General features: G+C 39.3%; 3 protein-coding genes across 3 annotated transcripts; 2 read left to right on the top strand and 1 right to left on the bottom strand.

The window, feature by feature from the left end:
• The first annotated feature begins 4,754 nt into the window (after positions 1–4,754).
• LOC110751018 (protein phosphatase 2C 56-like) lies at positions 4,755–8,705 on the top strand. The gene is made up of 4 exons (XM_021951435.2): positions 4,755–5,267; positions 6,743–7,030; positions 7,396–7,501; positions 7,722–8,705. The coding sequence occupies exons 1-4, from the start codon at positions 4,806–4,808 to the stop codon at positions 8,036–8,038; spliced, it is 1,173 nt and encodes a 390-aa protein (XP_021807127.1). The 5' UTR covers positions 4,755–4,805; the 3' UTR covers positions 8,039–8,705.
• Positions 8,706–9,487: 782 nt separating this feature from the next.
• On the top strand, positions 9,488–10,861 carry LOC110750983 (histidine-containing phosphotransfer protein 4-like). Its single transcript, XM_021951388.2, has 5 exons — positions 9,488–9,659; positions 9,919–10,049; positions 10,162–10,230; positions 10,359–10,430; positions 10,543–10,861. Exons 1-5 carry the CDS (start codon positions 9,600–9,602, stop codon positions 10,661–10,663), a joined length of 453 nt encoding a protein of 150 aa, XP_021807080.1. The 5' UTR covers positions 9,488–9,599; the 3' UTR covers positions 10,664–10,861.
• Positions 10,862–10,884: 23 nt separating this feature from the next.
• On the bottom strand, positions 10,885–16,913 carry LOC110750997 (putative ABC transporter B family member 8). The gene is made up of 9 exons (XM_021951412.2): positions 16,490–16,913; positions 16,295–16,349; positions 15,774–15,952; positions 15,137–15,594; positions 13,774–14,314; positions 13,484–13,663; positions 12,114–13,400; positions 11,587–12,014; positions 10,885–11,501 (listed from the first exon to the last, which is right to left on the bottom strand). Exons 1-9 carry the CDS (start codon positions 16,781–16,783, stop codon positions 11,150–11,152), a joined length of 3,774 nt encoding a protein of 1,257 aa, XP_021807104.1. The 5' UTR covers positions 16,784–16,913; the 3' UTR covers positions 10,885–11,149.
• Between the last annotated feature and the right edge of the window lie 232 nt (positions 16,914–17,145).

Below are 17,145 nucleotides of genomic sequence, written 5' to 3'. Positions count from 1 at the left end.
TAATGAAAGGGTGTAAGTTGCTACACAAAATTAATTAAAGGGTGCAAGTTGCTACACTTACTTGATTGCATGACTCACAGAGAAATTAATTGGGTATTAGAAGAATTGGCAAGATAATTGGGGTGCTTGCTGCTAAATCCTACTAGGTCAACTAACCAATAAGCTATGCAATTTGACTTGTGACATTATTATTATTATTATGCTGTTGTTGTCACCATAATTTTGCAAGTATACATTACTTATTAATTTTGGATGGGAGAGAGGCGGGGCCACAGCCAATCTCACTCAAAATAATGCATGTTGGGGACCTGATGACTTTGTCTATGTAATATTAAATGCAGAGGGTCATCAGAGACAGCCTAAAATGGAGGTGAAATATCTATGAAAAATATGAAGGCATGAGACCCGCTTCTTCCACACTCACACACAAAAAAACAGAAAGAAAGCATGACAAAATATAGACAGCCTAAAATTGAGGTGAAATATTTGTGAAAAATATGAAAGGCATGATAGAGGGATGACAAAAATATTCGTCGGGTCTCCGGTCCTAATGAGAGGAAATTTTGGGAGAAAATTGGGGGCAGGTACGGGAATCCCCAAATCTTAAAAATTCTCAATTGTATATAGGCTGAAAATGGAGAATTCGGCCCGATAAGAAATATACATATAATATAATCAATAAATATATAATATAATTTTTATCTAGTTTTGTCAAATTCAATTTAGATGATTGTGAGTAGTTTAGTGGAAATTTTGTAGGTTAATTAAATGTGATTGATAGTTTAAGGTGAAATTAGTGTTATAATGTAGGATAAGTACTATTTTTTTTAAGCAAAAAAATTTCGAGATTTGGGGGAAAGCCTCTTGACGGGAATGGGGACAGAGATTCTCCGAAAATACTTATAGGAGATGGAAAGCAGAAATGGGGATGGTATTACCATACCCGACCCCAAATCAGCCCATTCCCAGACCCACTTCTTCCACCCAGAAAAAGAAAGAAAGCATGACAAAATGTATAGCATAGCACATGCAGCATGGCTCTTAAAAAATAGGAAATGATAAATAAATATGCTGAGAGAAATTTGTGTGTGCTCAAAGACAAAGGTGACTTTTTTTTTTTGGATGAGGGACAAAGTTGACCTAGTAATTCCCAACCCAAACACACTTATATTATTGCCAAGTTCAATTGATTTTATCAGGTCTGCAAACTATATCTTCATCCTCATCCTATGCGGTTTGTTCTTTCTGATTGGATATATAGAAAATGGAACATAATAAATTATATAAAGAACAGAACATCTGCAAGGGTAGAGAACAGAGCATCTGCAATCTTGATCATATAATATATAGATTACTGTTACAAGAAGAAAAAATGGTAGAGAACGATGAAATGATGAAATGATGAAATAATTTAATTAGAGAGGATTGGGGAACGGCAGAGAGGGCAAGAGTTAGAATTGGAAAGCCACTTTGCTATGCATGTTTCGTGGTAAACATGCCCACAAGGGACTTGCTTACCAACACCAATGGCAATACCACTCTTTTTTTCTTCTTCTTCTTCTTCTTCTTCATCATCTGAACATTGATCATGATCAAAACCTTGAGCACAAACTGAGCAAATTGCAGCTTCAAGTTCAACTGCAGCCACCGTTGGCATGTTGGCTACCAAAGTGTTAACTGTCCCCGTTGCATTACTATTTATATTCCCACCGCCACAGGCGCCTCCTATATGTTCTTCAGGCAGAGTCAGTGCTTCGTCCAAATCAAACCACATATCCATTAATGAATAGCTCGTTGCTGGGTTGGAGATAGTACCCATGACAGCTAGAGAGAGAGACAGAGAGACAGAGAGACAGAGAGATGGGTTCTGTTTTGTGTGTGTGATGGAGAGGACTGTGGAGGAGAGAGCTACCTTCAAAAATATATATATATCAATATTGTTCTTGAGCTAGCTGTCTGATTATGTACAAAAGTTAAAGCCCTATATCAATATATATATATATATATGGACATGGATGTATGGCTGGAAGGAAGACAACAACATGGAACTAGTCAAATCTACGCAATGGGAAAACAGTCGCTTTCCTCGCAACATAGGTTATCTTTTTATTTCGAATTTGTACCAGGCAAGGGCCGCCCCGGCCAACATCATGACTTACTTCACGCATTCTTATTATTATTATGGTCAAGTCAATACATTGTTACATATTAATGCTCTAAAATTTATCGACGTTCTAAGTTAGTCAAATTGGCCAAGATAATGCGTTAAGCTCATTTCATCCAAATTCGATTCAAGATAATGTGAACACAAAAGAAAGAAAAACCATTTAGTTCAAGCAACCCTTTTTCCCTTGCTATATATTTAGCATTGCACCACGTGCTATAAAGTATAAATCATTTGGGCGACATGCTATGGTTGGGGGAGCCAGAGTTTAACAACTTTTTAGACACAAAGTATACTTCTTCGATCGTAATGGCTTAAAAGCACTCCTTAATCCTAATTAAAATTAAAAGAAATAATATAATAACATAGCTAAAGAAAGAGGGATGGGTGCTCTCCAAGTGGGGGAGACTGTGGAAGCCAGCGCAGCGACGCCGGCGGGGAACTTTTTAATTAAGCACGAGTCAAATGCTGTCAAGGGATCCTTGCCCCAAAAAAAGAAGAAGCTGTCATTGGATGGGAAGGACCAAAGCCTCAAAAAAACATGTTGATTTCGGGCCTGCTTGGCGCACCCATGATTCCGTTTATAAGTTTATTTTCCCAATTTTTTTTGTGGGTGGGTTCCTCAACCTCCTAAATTTGTATTGAGGCCCACAACATGTTTATATTTCGCTTAAAGTCGTAATTTGGGCCGAAGCCTAGGACGAGGCTTGATCAATGATTCAGTGTTGAGAGAGGACGGAGCTACAATCTTTCAAACATTCTACATTCCAAGTTTTTTAATAATAAAAACATATGGACTTGCTCGTTAAGATATGATTTGTAGATGATTACAAGTATTCGGAAATCTTGAGGTGCACGTCCTCCCGACAAGAGAGTCGGCAATTGGGGCACTAGCTTTTCTCGTTACTCCATAAATATATTTCGCACTGGATATATTCACTAAATCCCTTCCGTTTTCTCCATAAAGTGAAGATTAGGCTACTAAATTAAATGGTTATTAACTATTAATTATAAAATTAAGAAATGTGATTAATCGGTTATTATAACATAATAGTGATTAATATATACAGAGAAAGGTGGCCTCATCATGTATCCATCATTTTGTACATAAAAATTAGGGGAGAAGGGGGGGAGTGAGGGAAAGCTTATAGAAAAAGTTAGGCACATATAAAACTGAAGTTTGGTGTGACAGCATTGTTATATAATTGATTATTCTTTCTAAACTACTTACGAAAGACAACGACTCCCTTTTTCTTTTCCTTTTATTTTTTTCGTCCTCTCCCTCTCAACTTTGTGGTCATTCTTGCTGCGTCGATTAATTGTCGGTACAAATCTCATATAAAAATTGGTGGTAGATTTGATTAAATACTTGAACACGCAAAGGCCCAAAAACGTGGCACTACGTAATTGTAAGTAAAATAGCAAAAGCTTTACCAAATAAACTTTTCTTTACCAATTAACAATCTTAATCAGTAAGTTTCCTTGCTTTTGCCTTCCTCAACCCCAAACGGGAGTAGAAAAGTATTTCATCTCCAGCTGAGATCCCAATTAGATTCATATAACTATTTACAGAAAAAATTTCATTTTATAAAAGCGATATTATAGAAGGGAGATTCATATAACTATTTGCATAATTTTTTTATTCTATACAAGCGATATTGAGAAAAGAAGGAAGCTCGAACCTAGAACATGCTATGTATGATTGCATGTAAAAGAACGCATACCGGACCGGGCCATCGTGGGCAACGTGTTGATATACAACTAGTCACTCGGCCTGAGTGCCGTTCGATCTGATCATATCTGGTCCCCTCGAATTGACATGATCCGATACAACGGGTCCCATCCACCACCTCCCCTCGTTCGCTGTGGGGATTCTTAACGGGCTCCATTCTCTTTTCTCTACAGTATAGAGGATAATGACGCGAACCGTGGGATGCCGTCATCTATAATTCATGAGATAAAACGCAACCCACGTGGCACTTCAGCAGGTTTTTTTTCTTGTTTTTACTGTTACGAAATTTCCCACCGCCCTATTCCATTATTTACTGGCTAGCACTTTTTCCGTAAAAAATGTCAAATTACCCTAATGGGCTGGCCCCACTTCTTGCCAACGTGCCACCTATTAGCTATTATAGAGATGGTGTACCCATTAGCTGGGGTCCATCTCATGCGTACATTAGATTCCTCAAGGATATAGCAGAAATAATCCACTACATCGCGCTCACAATACGGAAAACGCGGAAGCGCCGAATGTCACATGTGCCCGGTCATCAAACCGGTTGCTGACTTCTCACGGTTCTCGGATGGACCAGACAATCTGCAGCACAGGAGACTACAGATGAGGCGTTGATTGCGGGTGCAGAGACGAAGCCGCAACATGCTGCCGTAGAGAACCACAGCTCTCCAGCGTGGCAGGGCCATCTGTAAACAAGACACGTAGCGGTGCAGCGAAAAGCAAATGAGTACGACTGCAATCAATGCCTCTTTTTTCTTTCTCTTCATTCACTACGGATGCGTGTGTCATCGAACTTATATCTCCTCACACGTGTCGCCTTCCTAGCTGTCCCTTCCTCTTATTTTATCCCATTCTTCCCTTTCTCTCCTCTCTCTCCCTCTCTTTCTCTCTCTCTCTCTGGGCAGCATGGAATCCACAGAGGACGAGCAACTCGAGCGAGTCAACTCACTCCCCGACCTTGAACTGGCATCCACGAGCTCGAGCCTGTCCTCGATACTCACAGCAGAAGACTCTAGAAGCACCACGAGCTCCGGAGAGGTCTCGAGAACGACGACGAGCAGCTCCGGCGAGATTCCGGCGTTGCTGGTGCCGGTTCTTGTGGACCGGACGCTCCTGACCGTAGAAGAGCTGAGAGTGGCGGTGGCGAGGTCCAAGTGTGTCGGGAGGAACAACAAGGGAGTGACTTGGGGCTTCACTTCGGTGATTGGGAGAAGGAGAGAGATGGAGGACGCCGTCGCAGTGATTCCGGGCTTCATGTCTCGCACGTGCGATCACGTGGGCGGTTGTACGGCCCCCGGTTCCAGAACCTCTTCCGAGATCTCCCCCGTTCATTTCTTCGGCGTCTACGACGGCCATGGCGGCAATCAGGTGCACCCTCCATTGCTCTATTTTTGAATTTCTTTTTTTTGTTTTTCTAGAAAAAAAAACAATTGAGTGGAACAATTTGGTTGGACGCGCGTGACCCGTCCGTTTCAAAAATCTGATAAATTTATTTGTTTATTTATAATTTTAATCTCAGACCAAAAAAATAATTTATAATTTATAATCTAAATTGAAGAAGAAAATAAAATAATATTTGCGTAAACAGTACTGTAGCAGCATGAATATTTATTTTGGAGCCATCATTGTTTCTGAGGAAAGCCGACACGCGTCCGGCACGGAGTGGTCCACATTACTGGAGTTTATGGGGAGTTTCGTTTTCAGCATAGACACGTGGCTTTAGAATCCGTGCAAATTTTCGGGCTCAGTGAGCTGGGCGCGCCTATTCTTGTTTGGCATCGGGTGCATGGGGATTGGGGGGATAATGCTACCGTCACCGGCAGGCTCTGTCCTGTCGTCACAGGCGCATCATGTATCAACAGCATGACCTACTGGGCCCTCCATGAATTGATGAAATTAAATCTGGGGCTGTGTTGTTATTGTTCACCAAGCATTTTGGCACAGAGTACTGGTCTAGTATTTGAGTTTTTCTTATTGAGTAATTGGTGAACTATATATAAATATATTATTGGTTGGTTTTTGTATTTATGGAAAAATTAATTGAATAATAATTTTGGTAGCTGGTGGGGGCGCTGAGTGTGTTATTGCCTGAAGAAAACGAATCAGCAAGATCATAGAGGTTCCATTTTTCTTGGAAAGAAAAATCTAGGCGGGACCATTCTTTTTTGTGTGTTTAGTGTGAGCTTTATTATAAGCGGACGGTGGTTTATTGGGTCCCTTTATTTTATTTTATTTTTAGAATCTCATTGTTTGGGTGCTTTCTCAAGATGTCTCACCGGATATGGACGGACAAATCCTTAGTGTTTTGACATTTATTTCTGTAACAGATTTTCTACTGGAAATAATTTGTTAATTAAGACTTTATTTGAATTAATGGAGGATTTTACTTCAATATGGTCACTTCACTTCTGGTTTTTTTTCTTTTTCTGATTGGAGGAAAGACTTCGTGCACTTGTTTAGGCAATGGCTGAGTTGTTTCCTTGTGTTGTACATGGTGATGCTTAATGTTTTGTTTGTTGGTTTATTATCAAACTAACAATTGGAACTGCATATTCAGATATGTTTTATTTAATCAATAACAATTTTGACATGGCATATCAGATGGTTTAACAAATATTGTATTATCAACTAATCATCATATTTTACAGGAAGACAATAGGATTAACATATAACCAAATATCAGACATCTGCATATCTGACTCTGTTCTTTTGGTTGATTTAGACTTGTATGTCCAAACTTACTGCAAGTTAAGTGTTTTACTTTGTGGATATTGGAACTACTGCTACCCGTACGTTGTTAGTGAGACGAGAACTAATCTATCCATATTTGACACCATACATAGGTGGCTAAATTTTGTGCTGAGCGGATGCATGAAGTGATAGCACAAGAGTGGGATCGGGAGACGGTTGATGGCTATGAATGGCAGAGAAAGTGGGAAACAGCATTCTCAATTGGTTTTGAGAGGGCTGACAATGAGCTCCTTGAGGAGGCTATTGCGCCAGAGATGGTTGGTTCAACTGCAGTTGTTGCCATTCTATCTGGTTGCCAGATTATCACATCTAATTGTGGTGACTCGAGGGCGGTTCTTTGCCGAGGGACAGAAACAATCCCCTTAACTGTTGATCAGAAGGTCACATCATTAACTCTTCTATTCGTTAAACTTCTCATACATTTGAACTCTTCTGCTTCATTGCTTCTGGTAATTGTTCATAATGCATTCAATTTTTAGAGCTAAACTTGTGTTTCCAAAAGTTGCACGGTCTGTTAAGTAAGAAAAAAGAATCCTTCTTACTGGGGAGAATTAAGATCATTCAATATTTTTTTTTTTCGTCTGCGAAACATGGAGAGCAGGTTGTAAAGATTAGAGGAAGTACTTGACCAGTTATTGACAGCTAGCTATTGAATATTCATAAGTTAGGCTCTTTATTTATATTGTTGACACTGTTTTTCTTAACAAGACTAAGGACCCGCTGTTTCTTGTTGCTGCTTTTACAGCCTGATAGAGAAGATGAACTCGTGAGGATTGAAGGAGGGGGAGGGAAAGTCATAAACTGGAATGGTGCTAGGGTGTTTGGAGTTCTTGCCATGTCCAGAGCTATAGGTTTTCATCTCTATTTCTCTGCTTAATTTGCAATCTTCTGTTTTGCAGTTGTCAAAAGTTTTATCTTCCCAGACCAAGGCAACTATATGAATGTGCCATGTCCAGAGATAGAAGACTCAATTAGACATTTAAACTAGTACCATAATCTCACTTTGATAAGTTGCCGTATTTCATTTATGCTTAATGCAAGGTACTTTGAATGGTTGTGGTTACGTTTCAGGTGATCGGTATCTAAGGCCGTGGATAATTCCAGTCCCTGAGATTACATTCATGACAAGGACCGATGAGGACGAGTGTTTGATTTTGGCAAGTGATGGACTTTGGGATGTCATGACTAATGAAGAAGTGGGAGAGGTGGCTCGGCATCTTCTAAGAAGGCGGCGAAGGTCAATCTCCAGTTTGACTGATGACATTCCTCCGGCACAAGCTGTTGCTGATCATCTCACTGAAATAGCATATGGAAGAAACAGTTCCGATAACATATCCATCATTGTTGTTGATCTCAAAGCAAAAAGAAAACGCCAGCAAAGGCAATGAAATGGATTGGGTTCTCTTTGTTCCTATAAATCCAATTCTATCTCAGCCTCTCAAGTTCAGAGGTGAGAGGACAGGAAAGATCTAGTGATTCTCGGCTAGTAGCCCCCATCTTCAGCCTTCAGCTACCTTTATCTGACCTGTACAGAGCTGACTCGATCAATCTCTTCAAACTGTAACAACTGGAAAAAAAAAAACCAGTTTGTTCCAACAAAACACTAGATCAATCCTCAATTTTAATTGGTTTGGTCGAGAAAAGAGTAAAAGATCACGAAGAAAACTGCAAGTTGTTCGATAATATATTTGCTTGAGGATGAAGAAAAGAAAAGAAAGCATGATGGCAAGAAAGATTTCCTTTTTAGCCATTTGCTCTCATTCTTTTTCTTTCGACACACCTGTCTTCTTTCGGATTTAAAAAATGTAGAATTCTGGGGGGGAAATTCTCGAACTCAGCATTTTGAAACACAAAAGCTTCATCATTTGCATGCATTTTATTATTTATTTTCCGTTCAATGCGTTAAATAGAAAGTGTAGGCTTATTATGATTATTTGCAACGGTGAAGAAGGGGATGTGTTGGTATGTGAAATCAAGTCATGGATATTTGTCTTCTTGTCAAGTTCATTCTGATGGACATAATTTAATATTGCATTGTACATGAATGTTTCTTTCTATTCTTGTTTACATGTCTTGAAACCAAAATGCCATGAGTTCCGCAGAGAGCACCAAAATAAGAAAATAATAATACAACTATCATCGACTTAAATTGAAACACAAACCTAATTTTTTTCATAGGTTTTAGATTATCTTTTTTTCCCCATCTATTAAATGCATATAAGACCACATTGGAAAATGTTTGTAACAAAATCTACTCAAAAGTTGTCAAAATGAACCAAATTAGTGTTTTTGTTGCTTCGTTTTGGGTGGATTGGATTGGATTGAATTGTGAACGCCCATAGAAACAAGTTGTATAATCTTTGCTTAAGTAATGTAAAAAATAGTTTCAAATGGTTGACTTGAGTATGCAATCCAGATCCTCAACAATGGTTGTGTTTACTGAATTTACTCCAGAATCCTTATCTATTGCAAATAAACAAACAAAATCTCTATGCATTTATTTTACAATCTAAGGACTAGTTATGAGGATATATAGTAATAAGATGCTAAGAACAATTGCCTGAACGGGCGAGTTGACGCGCATGAGTGATTAGTCACACACATTAACAGTTGACAGCCATCCACGCGCTGGCCTCGAGTGCTCTAAGCAAAGCAAGCTCAAGAAACAAGTTTTGAACCAAGGCACTAGTTTCAGCCTTGTCATAATTGGCTACACTGCACATCATATCTTACATACAACTATGGCAAATATTGTTCCACCAGTCTTACATGCCAACACAATCAGCCATTTCTCCTATTTAGATTCTGTAATCTGCACTTTTTCAGAATGAGTAAATGCATGCCTATAAAACGTGTTGCATCCTGATTTCTTTTCTCAATATATATATTTCATCTTCTTGGCTTACCATTGTGGTACTCTCAATCCAATCTTTGAATATCTGAGCAACAATGGGGAGCAATCCGTTGCGCCAACAAGTTGCAAGCATGAGGCAATCTTTGTTTGATGAGGTTTTATTTTTTATTCTTCTCTTCTTTAATTAGAATTAGCATGGCATGTTGGTCCTAGTTTTCATTTTGTTTTCAATAATCCTGCACATTGGTCATGTTTTCCTACATGGGCTTTCAGAATTTTTAGAGACTGCCATGATTTGAGTGTGACAAATTGAAAATGACTTCTTCATGAGATAAGAGCTGAAATTAAAGTTGCAGTTGCAGTTGCAGAGATATATTGTGTTGTACATGATGAAGATGAATATATATGTTGCAGGAAATTCTGGACAAACAGTTTATGCAGATGGAGCAATTGGAAGATGTTGACAATCCCAACTTTGCAGAGGAGGTTATGACCTTGTACTTTAGGGACTCTACCAAACTGATAGCTACTGTGGAGCAAGCACTGTGAGTACTAATACAACTTAGTTTGACATTAATTTCTTTAATGATACACAATGCATGCACTTTAACATTAAAACATCTATCAATCCGATCTGTTTCGTTTCTGTTTCCAAAGGGAGAAACCCCCCTATGATGTCAACAAGCTAGACAAGTCCCTCCATCAGCTCAAAGGTAGCAGCGCCAGGTAGGTGCTTGTTAGACTGGCTTAAGTTTTTTTTGTTTTGTTCTAAAGATACATTATTTGGGTGCTTAGTAATTATCATCATTGCTCATTTTGTTAGTTTCTACATTATTCTCATGATCAATTCACAGCGTTGGTGCTAACAAGGTTTGGATCGAGACGAACCAGATGAGGGAAAGTCTCAAGGCAGGGGACCTCGAAAGGTGATGATGATTTTTTAGTTTTCTTCTTTTAATAGCCGCTTAATTAGACCTGGTATTGTAAGCTAATTAGTGACTATAAACTTGTCCGTGATCCCTGAATGCATGTGAGCAGGACCAAGGCTCAGCTCCAGCAGATTAAGTTAGCCCATGAGACTCTGAGAGGGAAAGTAGAGCCTTACTTTCATCTGCTGCGACAAGTTGGACCTCCAGAGATTGCTCAGCGCCCCAAGTGAAGGAAAGGGTGAACCAAATTCAACCATGAAGTCTTCTATCTAAAGTGTTTAGTTTAATGTTGGAATAAAAACAAAGGTTGTCTGTGACTGTTTTGTCCAGAAATCTTTGCATGCTGTTGTTGCAGACAGAATAAAAAATGAGCTTCCTAGGCTCTCTTATGTTAAATGAAATTCTAGTTTGTGCAGAGACACAAATAAAATAGAAGAAATCTGCAGGAAAATACAATTAGCATATATATAGTTTTTATTATTATTTGTTCTTGACTTTCAACACCAGCATTACTTTGGGACCAACCCAATATTACATTTAGGCCTTTGCAACAAGTTCCTGTCTAAGAGTCAAAAACCCCTCATTGAAAGAACTCTAAATCCTCAGGCACAAAGCCACAAAACTAACCAACCCAAAAGATGCTGCTGCTAGCTAATTTTACAGTTTACAGCACATACACCATTTTACTTTTACAGTAGAGATTTATTTACATGCACCTAAGTTTGACAGGTGGCAAGGTTAAAGAAGGCACCACGCTTGTGCTTGAGCTGATGATATGTGCCTTTCTCCACCACCTTCCCATCTGCAACAAATGCTATCATTTCAAGGTTTTTGATGGTGTTAAGCCTATGTGCTATCACAACTGTTGTCCTTCCCACCATAATACGGTCCAAAGCTTCTTGCACAAGGTGCTCAGATTGCACATCAAGTGCACTTGTTGCCTCATCTAGCAATAGTATTGTTGGGTTTCTAAGTATTGCTCTTGCAATTGCTATTCTTTGCTTTTGCCCTCCTGATAACTGCACCCCTCTTTCACCACACTCTGTGTTATAACCGTCCTTCAATGACCTAAATAGAAGAACACAATGTTTAAAAAAACATAATTATGATAATCAAATGGCTAAACGATTTTTCGGTTTGATAATAGACTTACGAGATAAATTCGTGGGCATTGGCTGCTCTGGCGGCCTTTACAACTTCATCCTCTGGGGCATCAAGCTTCCCAAACATGATGTTGTCCCGAATGGTACCGGAGTATATCACGGGCTCTTGGCTAACAAGGGCTGTGTGCCTCCTATACCATTGAACGTCTAGTTCCCTTATGTCCACACCATCCACCTTCACTGACCCCATCTCTGCATCATAAAATCTTTGTATCAATCCAACCACAGTTGACTTGCCGCACCCACTTTTCCCAACAAGTCCAATGCTTGTGCCTGGCTTCACCTCCAAGCTAAATTGGCGCAACACCAATGTCTCTGGCCTACTTGGGTATGCAAAATCAACCTTCTTCAGTTCTATGCTCCCAGTTACTTTCTCTAACTTGATCCCATTCCCACTAGATCCATCTTCATCCCCCACCTAAAAAAGATAAAATTATCCCAAGTAAACTTCTGCTTTCAAAAAGAAAAAGAAAAAGAAAAAGAACAGATATGATTAGGATACTAATTTGTTACTTACATTACGAGAGCCTGGAATTAGTGAGTGGCGGTCGAGAATCTCAAACACAGATGCAACTGCTGTTGAACCCTTGGCTAAATCAGAAGTCATACTCCCAGCTTCAGCTATAACCTTACCAGTGCTCACCAATATGAAAAATGTTTTGAACACATCCCCAGCTGATATTTGCCCCTTTTCTACTAGTGTACCACCATACCAGAAGTCCAGTGCCCATGACATAAATGTTAGGCACTGAGCTGACCCCATCCCAAGCCCAGCTAGCCATGCCTTCTTCCTTGCCTCTTTCCTCGGCGCCTCCTGAGCCTCATCAAATAATTCAAGTACTTTTCCCACACTTCCAAATGAAGTCACAATTCTATGATTATACACTGCTTCAACTGCAATTTGAGTGCTATGGTTTTGTGCTTTGACAAAGTTGGCTGATAGGCTAGACAGCAAAACTTTCTTTGTGTAGAAGCATATGATTGCAAGTGGTTGGACTGCGATCATAACGAGTGCTAGCTTCCAAGCCACAACTAGCCCCATGATCATGGCAATTGTGACAGCTGAAGTGGTTTGGACTAATAAGGACACCCTGTCTGCCACAAGGGACTTAACCATGGAAGCCTCATTGCTCAATCTTGAACACAATGCCCCACTTGAATTCTGCTCCTCATCAAACCAAGCTGTTTCAAAGGTCAAGATCTTCTGAAGCATTTGTAACCGGATTCTTTTCGTGAGCTGCTCACCCATGTAAGCAAAGTTGTAGTGTTGCAAGAGATTCAAGGTGATGGAGATTACAGAAAGTGCACAGAAAATCAAGGAATATGTACGAATTCGAGCACGCATTTCCTCGTGGCTTTGCACAAAGAAGGCTGATATCATGCCGCCTATGGTTAAGGCATAGACAGGTTGGACTGACCCGAATGCTATGGCAGAGAGGCTTCCAATTAGGCCTTGCTTCCATTCAGGGGAATTCAAAGACAGAAGGCGGTAGAAGGAAGTTGGGGGGTGTGACAAAGGCTGTGAGGTCTCAAGGGGAAGCGGTGATTTTGCAAACGTTGATGCAGGGCTTGATCTTGCTGTGCTTAGCCTGCCAGCACTGCTTCTTGTGACCGAAGACACCGAAATTTGTTCTTGGTCAACATTGTCACAGCTGAATTGTCTCTGTAGCTTTGCTAGTTTTGCATAGTGACCGTTTTGGCTGTTGATGAGTTGGTTGTGTGACCCTATTTCGATGATGCAACCGCCACTGACCACCGCGATTAGGTCTGCATTTCGAACCGTGGAAAGCTTGTGGGCAACAACCTGTTCATGTTAAAAAGCTGTGAGATGATGAAGCTAAGCAATGCACTAATAAAGGTATATATCAATCAACATTTTCTTTTTACCAAGGTGGTTCTTCCCATGGAGGCTTGATCAAGAGCATTTTGGACCAGAGTCTCAGATTCAGAGTCAAGAGCGCTTGTTGCTTCATCAAGTAGTAGAATTACAGGGTTCTTGATAATTGCTCTGGCAATAGCTATCCGCTGCTTTTGTCCACCAGATAAAAGTGCTCCTCTCTCTCCAATCTGTCACATATATGTATGTATATGTCAATTAAAATGACACTAAATCTGATCATGATCAGGATCAAATGTTCAAAATTAAAAACCCTTTCAATAAGTGCATATATATTCACCTTGGTCTCGTACCCTTGTGGAAGTTGCCTTATGAAATTATGAGCATTGGCGGCCATAGCTGCAGCTGTGACTTCATCCATATTGGCATCAAGCTTACCAAACATAATGTTCTCCTTAATTGACGTCCCAAACAAGGCATGTTCTTGACTAACAAGTCCCATTTTCGATCTAATCCATTTCAACTGAAGTGTCCTTATATCAACACCATCGATCTGAACAACCCCATCATCCGCATCATAAAAACGTTGCACCAATGCAATTGCTGTGGACTTGCCACTTCCACTCGCACCAACAAGGGCAATGGTCTTCCCTGCTTCAACCTTCAGATTGAAATCTCTGAGGACCATGGAATCTGGACGAGAAGGGTATGTGAACTTGACACCAATGAATTCTAGTTCGCCTCTAATGTTGTCTAAGACAAGTCCTTGCGTGTCTTCACCGTCGATCAAGGGCCTACGGTCTATCCGGTCGAATATTCGTGTAGCAGCAACCGCAGCTTCTGTGAAGTACCTCAAATCCGGAAGTGCCATTCCCAGGGATCTGTTGTATAATTTACATTAACAATATGAGGCCGAAAGTATATATGTTCATGTAAATATTGGATAGTTTATGCATGGAGCACGGCATATGATGCATAAAAATTGTTCATGATAACATTTTTCTAAACATGAAATCTTATGCTTATTAAAATTTCATCACTGCATCTTATAATTACCAACAAATTAAATGGTGTCAATTTATACATTTGGTATTGCAATATCTTCTTTCTTTTTCTCTAGTTTTGTTCTTTACATACTTTCCTCATTAGAAATAACTAAGATCATCGATTCAATCACTTCTAACATCAACAACATAGATAGCTATGCTAAATTAAAATCCAAGAGTAAATTAACTTGTGAAAGTTGAGAAAATCCACATATATATTGAAGGCTATATATCATTGTACTACTTCATCATTTATATAAATTAGGGAAGTTTAAAAAATAGAAAAATAAAACCATAAAAAAACATGATTGTAACTTTGAATTAGGAGATTGGGATTGATCGACTCTAGAATTTCACATACTTCATTTCTGAAGCGATATATTCCTGATTGACACGAGTAATGGAGTTATCGAAATTTTCACACATTTTGATCGAAAAAAATAAAAATTTTCACACATTAAACTGAATCTACTAAAAAATAAAGATGAGTACTTGTCAATCAAATCATTTGAACTTCTCTTAAAGTCCAATATTATCAGTCATCACCATCAAAAATCAGAAATTATTAACATGCATGTGCTTAATTGAGATAAACACAAATTAATTAAGAAGAAAAAGAAAAAGCATAATAATGCATGAGATGGGTGAAGCACATACAGTCCACTCAATACGAAAGAGATCCCAGCTGCATAAATCCTCCCACCGCTTTCACCTTTATACATCACCAAATGGCTTCCATACCATGCCAGAAATCCCCATATCGCAAAAGACAGCCCTGTGCTTCCCACTGCCAGACCTTTTGCTATGCCTTGCTTCATCCCCAGCCTACTTGTTCTCTCCAATATTGCTGAATATCTTTCCACAATTCTCCTCTCGGCAGTGAATGCATAAACAGTTTTTATGGAGCTTAGAGCTTGTTCTACTATGCTGTTTGCTTTCCCATACTCTTTGTATGATTTTTTCGACAAGTACATGAGGTATTTCCCATATATCATTCCTGGTATGATTAGGAGAAGTAGTGTTGGAAATGCTACCAAGGCCAGTCTCCATGACAAGTATGTGGAGAAGGCAAGCCCCGAGACGAACACCGACGAGTGCATAACAAATGTTGGCACCTGATCACCAAAAATGAAAAACAAATCAAACCATAAAATGTAAGAATCAGGAAATGTTATTCACGATCTTAGTTTGTTATTTTGCACTCATAAATTCTGAATGACATTTTGGGGCTAGAATAATTACCAATTAGTAATTGCATAAATTTTGGTTTCAATTAGTAATTTGAGTAATTTACCTTTTCACTTAGAACTTCTTGTATGAGAGAAGTATCTTTTGATATGGTATTGATGACCTCCGAAGTAGTGGCTTCTTGGGAATCGAAAAACCCAACTTCTTGTCTCAAAACTGCTTCCAAGTACTTGTAACGAATCTTCAGCAACTGCCTCTCACTGGTTTTGCTCCAACAATAACCTTCTGCAGCCATTATTAATCATTAATTACTTTAATTAGTTTGGCTCTCATCAGCTTTTAGAGGGTTTTTCAGATGCGTTTAATTCTTGTAACAAGCTAGGCCCCATGACTAGGGCTTTTTAGGGTTCCACAGAAAGAAAGTTCTCCTTTTCTTTTTCTTTTTTTTTTCTTCTTTTTTTCTTTATATATTATACCATGAAGTTACCAACTTTTGTTATCAGATCGATGCCATTAGGAAGATAATGGACTGGGTTTAATTTCATATAATTGCGCCTCGCATCGATCCGGCCCGTTGTCCTTGGAAAGCAAAGCAAATGAGGAAAAAGGAGAGAAGTTAGAAATTACCCAAAAAAGCCACCAGCATTACTGCTAATCCCAAGTAGACAAAGTCTAAGCTGCACTGTTAACCAAACAAAACACACAATTAACAGATGGAAAATGTGAGACATAATTAGAAAATGAGTTAGTTGTTGAAGACAAAGAAAAACCAACAGCAGCAGCGCTGAGACTGAGAGAGACAATAATAATAATCCAACTGACCTTTTCAACCTCGTGCATCCAATTGATCCCATGATTATTGTTCTGTTGGCTCTGACCATATCCCAAGTTATTCATAAGACGGCTAACAAACACCAGCAAGCAATTTGTCGACATCCCATCTCCTACTGCTCCAACTGTCCCCAAAACCATCAGCACCACATCCACCCAGTCAGCATATCTGAAAATCTTCACCACAGAATTTCTTCCTTTACTTCCATGGCTGCTGCGTTCATCTGATCCTTTCTCCTTCACTGCCAATATCTCATTCTTCTCAGGAGATCCCATTTTGCTCATTCTCAAAAATCAAAAGTATATTGCATATGTGTTTGTGTTTGTGTGTTTGGAGGAAAAGAAAGTAAAAAGTGGATGCACAAAAGGGTACAAGCTCAAGCACCTTGGCGTGTTTGCTCAAAGAAATGATATACACTTAGCTTTATATACATATAGAAAATAAAGTGAGCAGCAAGCAATGAAGCAAGCAAGTGATTTCTGTGAAGCAGCCCTATTAATTATATCATATGCTTTAATTATGTAATGATTTGTTTAATTAGAATTAAGATACTGATGGTGGCTGTTACTTTCAACACAGCATGAGAGACCAAACGCGAGGGCAGGCAGCAACCCATTTTTGGACCAGTATATACTGTTCAACAAAG

Source organism: Prunus avium, chromosome 7 (assembly GCF_965620075.1).
Source record: "Prunus avium chromosome 7, drPruAviu1.hap1.1, whole genome shotgun sequence".
Taxonomy (NCBI): domain Eukaryota; kingdom Viridiplantae; phylum Streptophyta; class Magnoliopsida; order Rosales; family Rosaceae; genus Prunus; species Prunus avium.
Note: the sequence above shows the minus strand (reverse complement) of the source record. Positions and strands in the feature narration are given on the sequence as shown.

Coding starts and splice junctions, on each gene's coding strand:
- LOC110751018 (XM_021951435.2), top strand. CDS start 4,806: ATGGAATCCACAGAGGACGAGCAACTCGAGCGAGTCAACTCACTCCCC. Junction 5,268..6,742: donor ACGGCCATGGCGGCAATCAG/GTGCACCCTCCA, acceptor CACCATACATAG/GTGGCTAAATTTTGTGCTGA. Junction 7,031..7,395: donor CCTTAACTGTTGATCAGAAG/GTCACATCATTA, acceptor CTGCTTTTACAG/CCTGATAGAGAAGATGAACT.
- LOC110750983 (XM_021951388.2), top strand. CDS start 9,600: ATGGGGAGCAATCCGTTGCGCCAACAAGTTGCAAGCATGAGGCAATCT. Junction 10,231..10,358: donor CTCAAAGGTAGCAGCGCCAG/GTAGGTGCTTGT, acceptor ATCAATTCACAG/CGTTGGTGCTAACAAGGTTT. Junction 10,431..10,542: donor AAGGCAGGGGACCTCGAAAG/GTGATGATGATT, acceptor GCATGTGAGCAG/GACCAAGGCTCAGCTCCAGC.
- LOC110750997 (XM_021951412.2), bottom strand. CDS start 16,783: ATGAGCAAAATGGGATCTCCTGAGAAGAATGAGATATTGGCAGTGAAG. Junction 14,315..15,136: donor TCTTTCGTATTGAGTGGACT/GTATGTGCTTCA, acceptor ATTATACAACAG/ATCCCTGGGAATGGCACTTC. Junction 13,401..13,483: donor CCATGGGAAGAACCACCTTG/GTAAAAAGAAAA, acceptor TAACATGAACAG/GTTGTTGCCCACAAGCTTTC.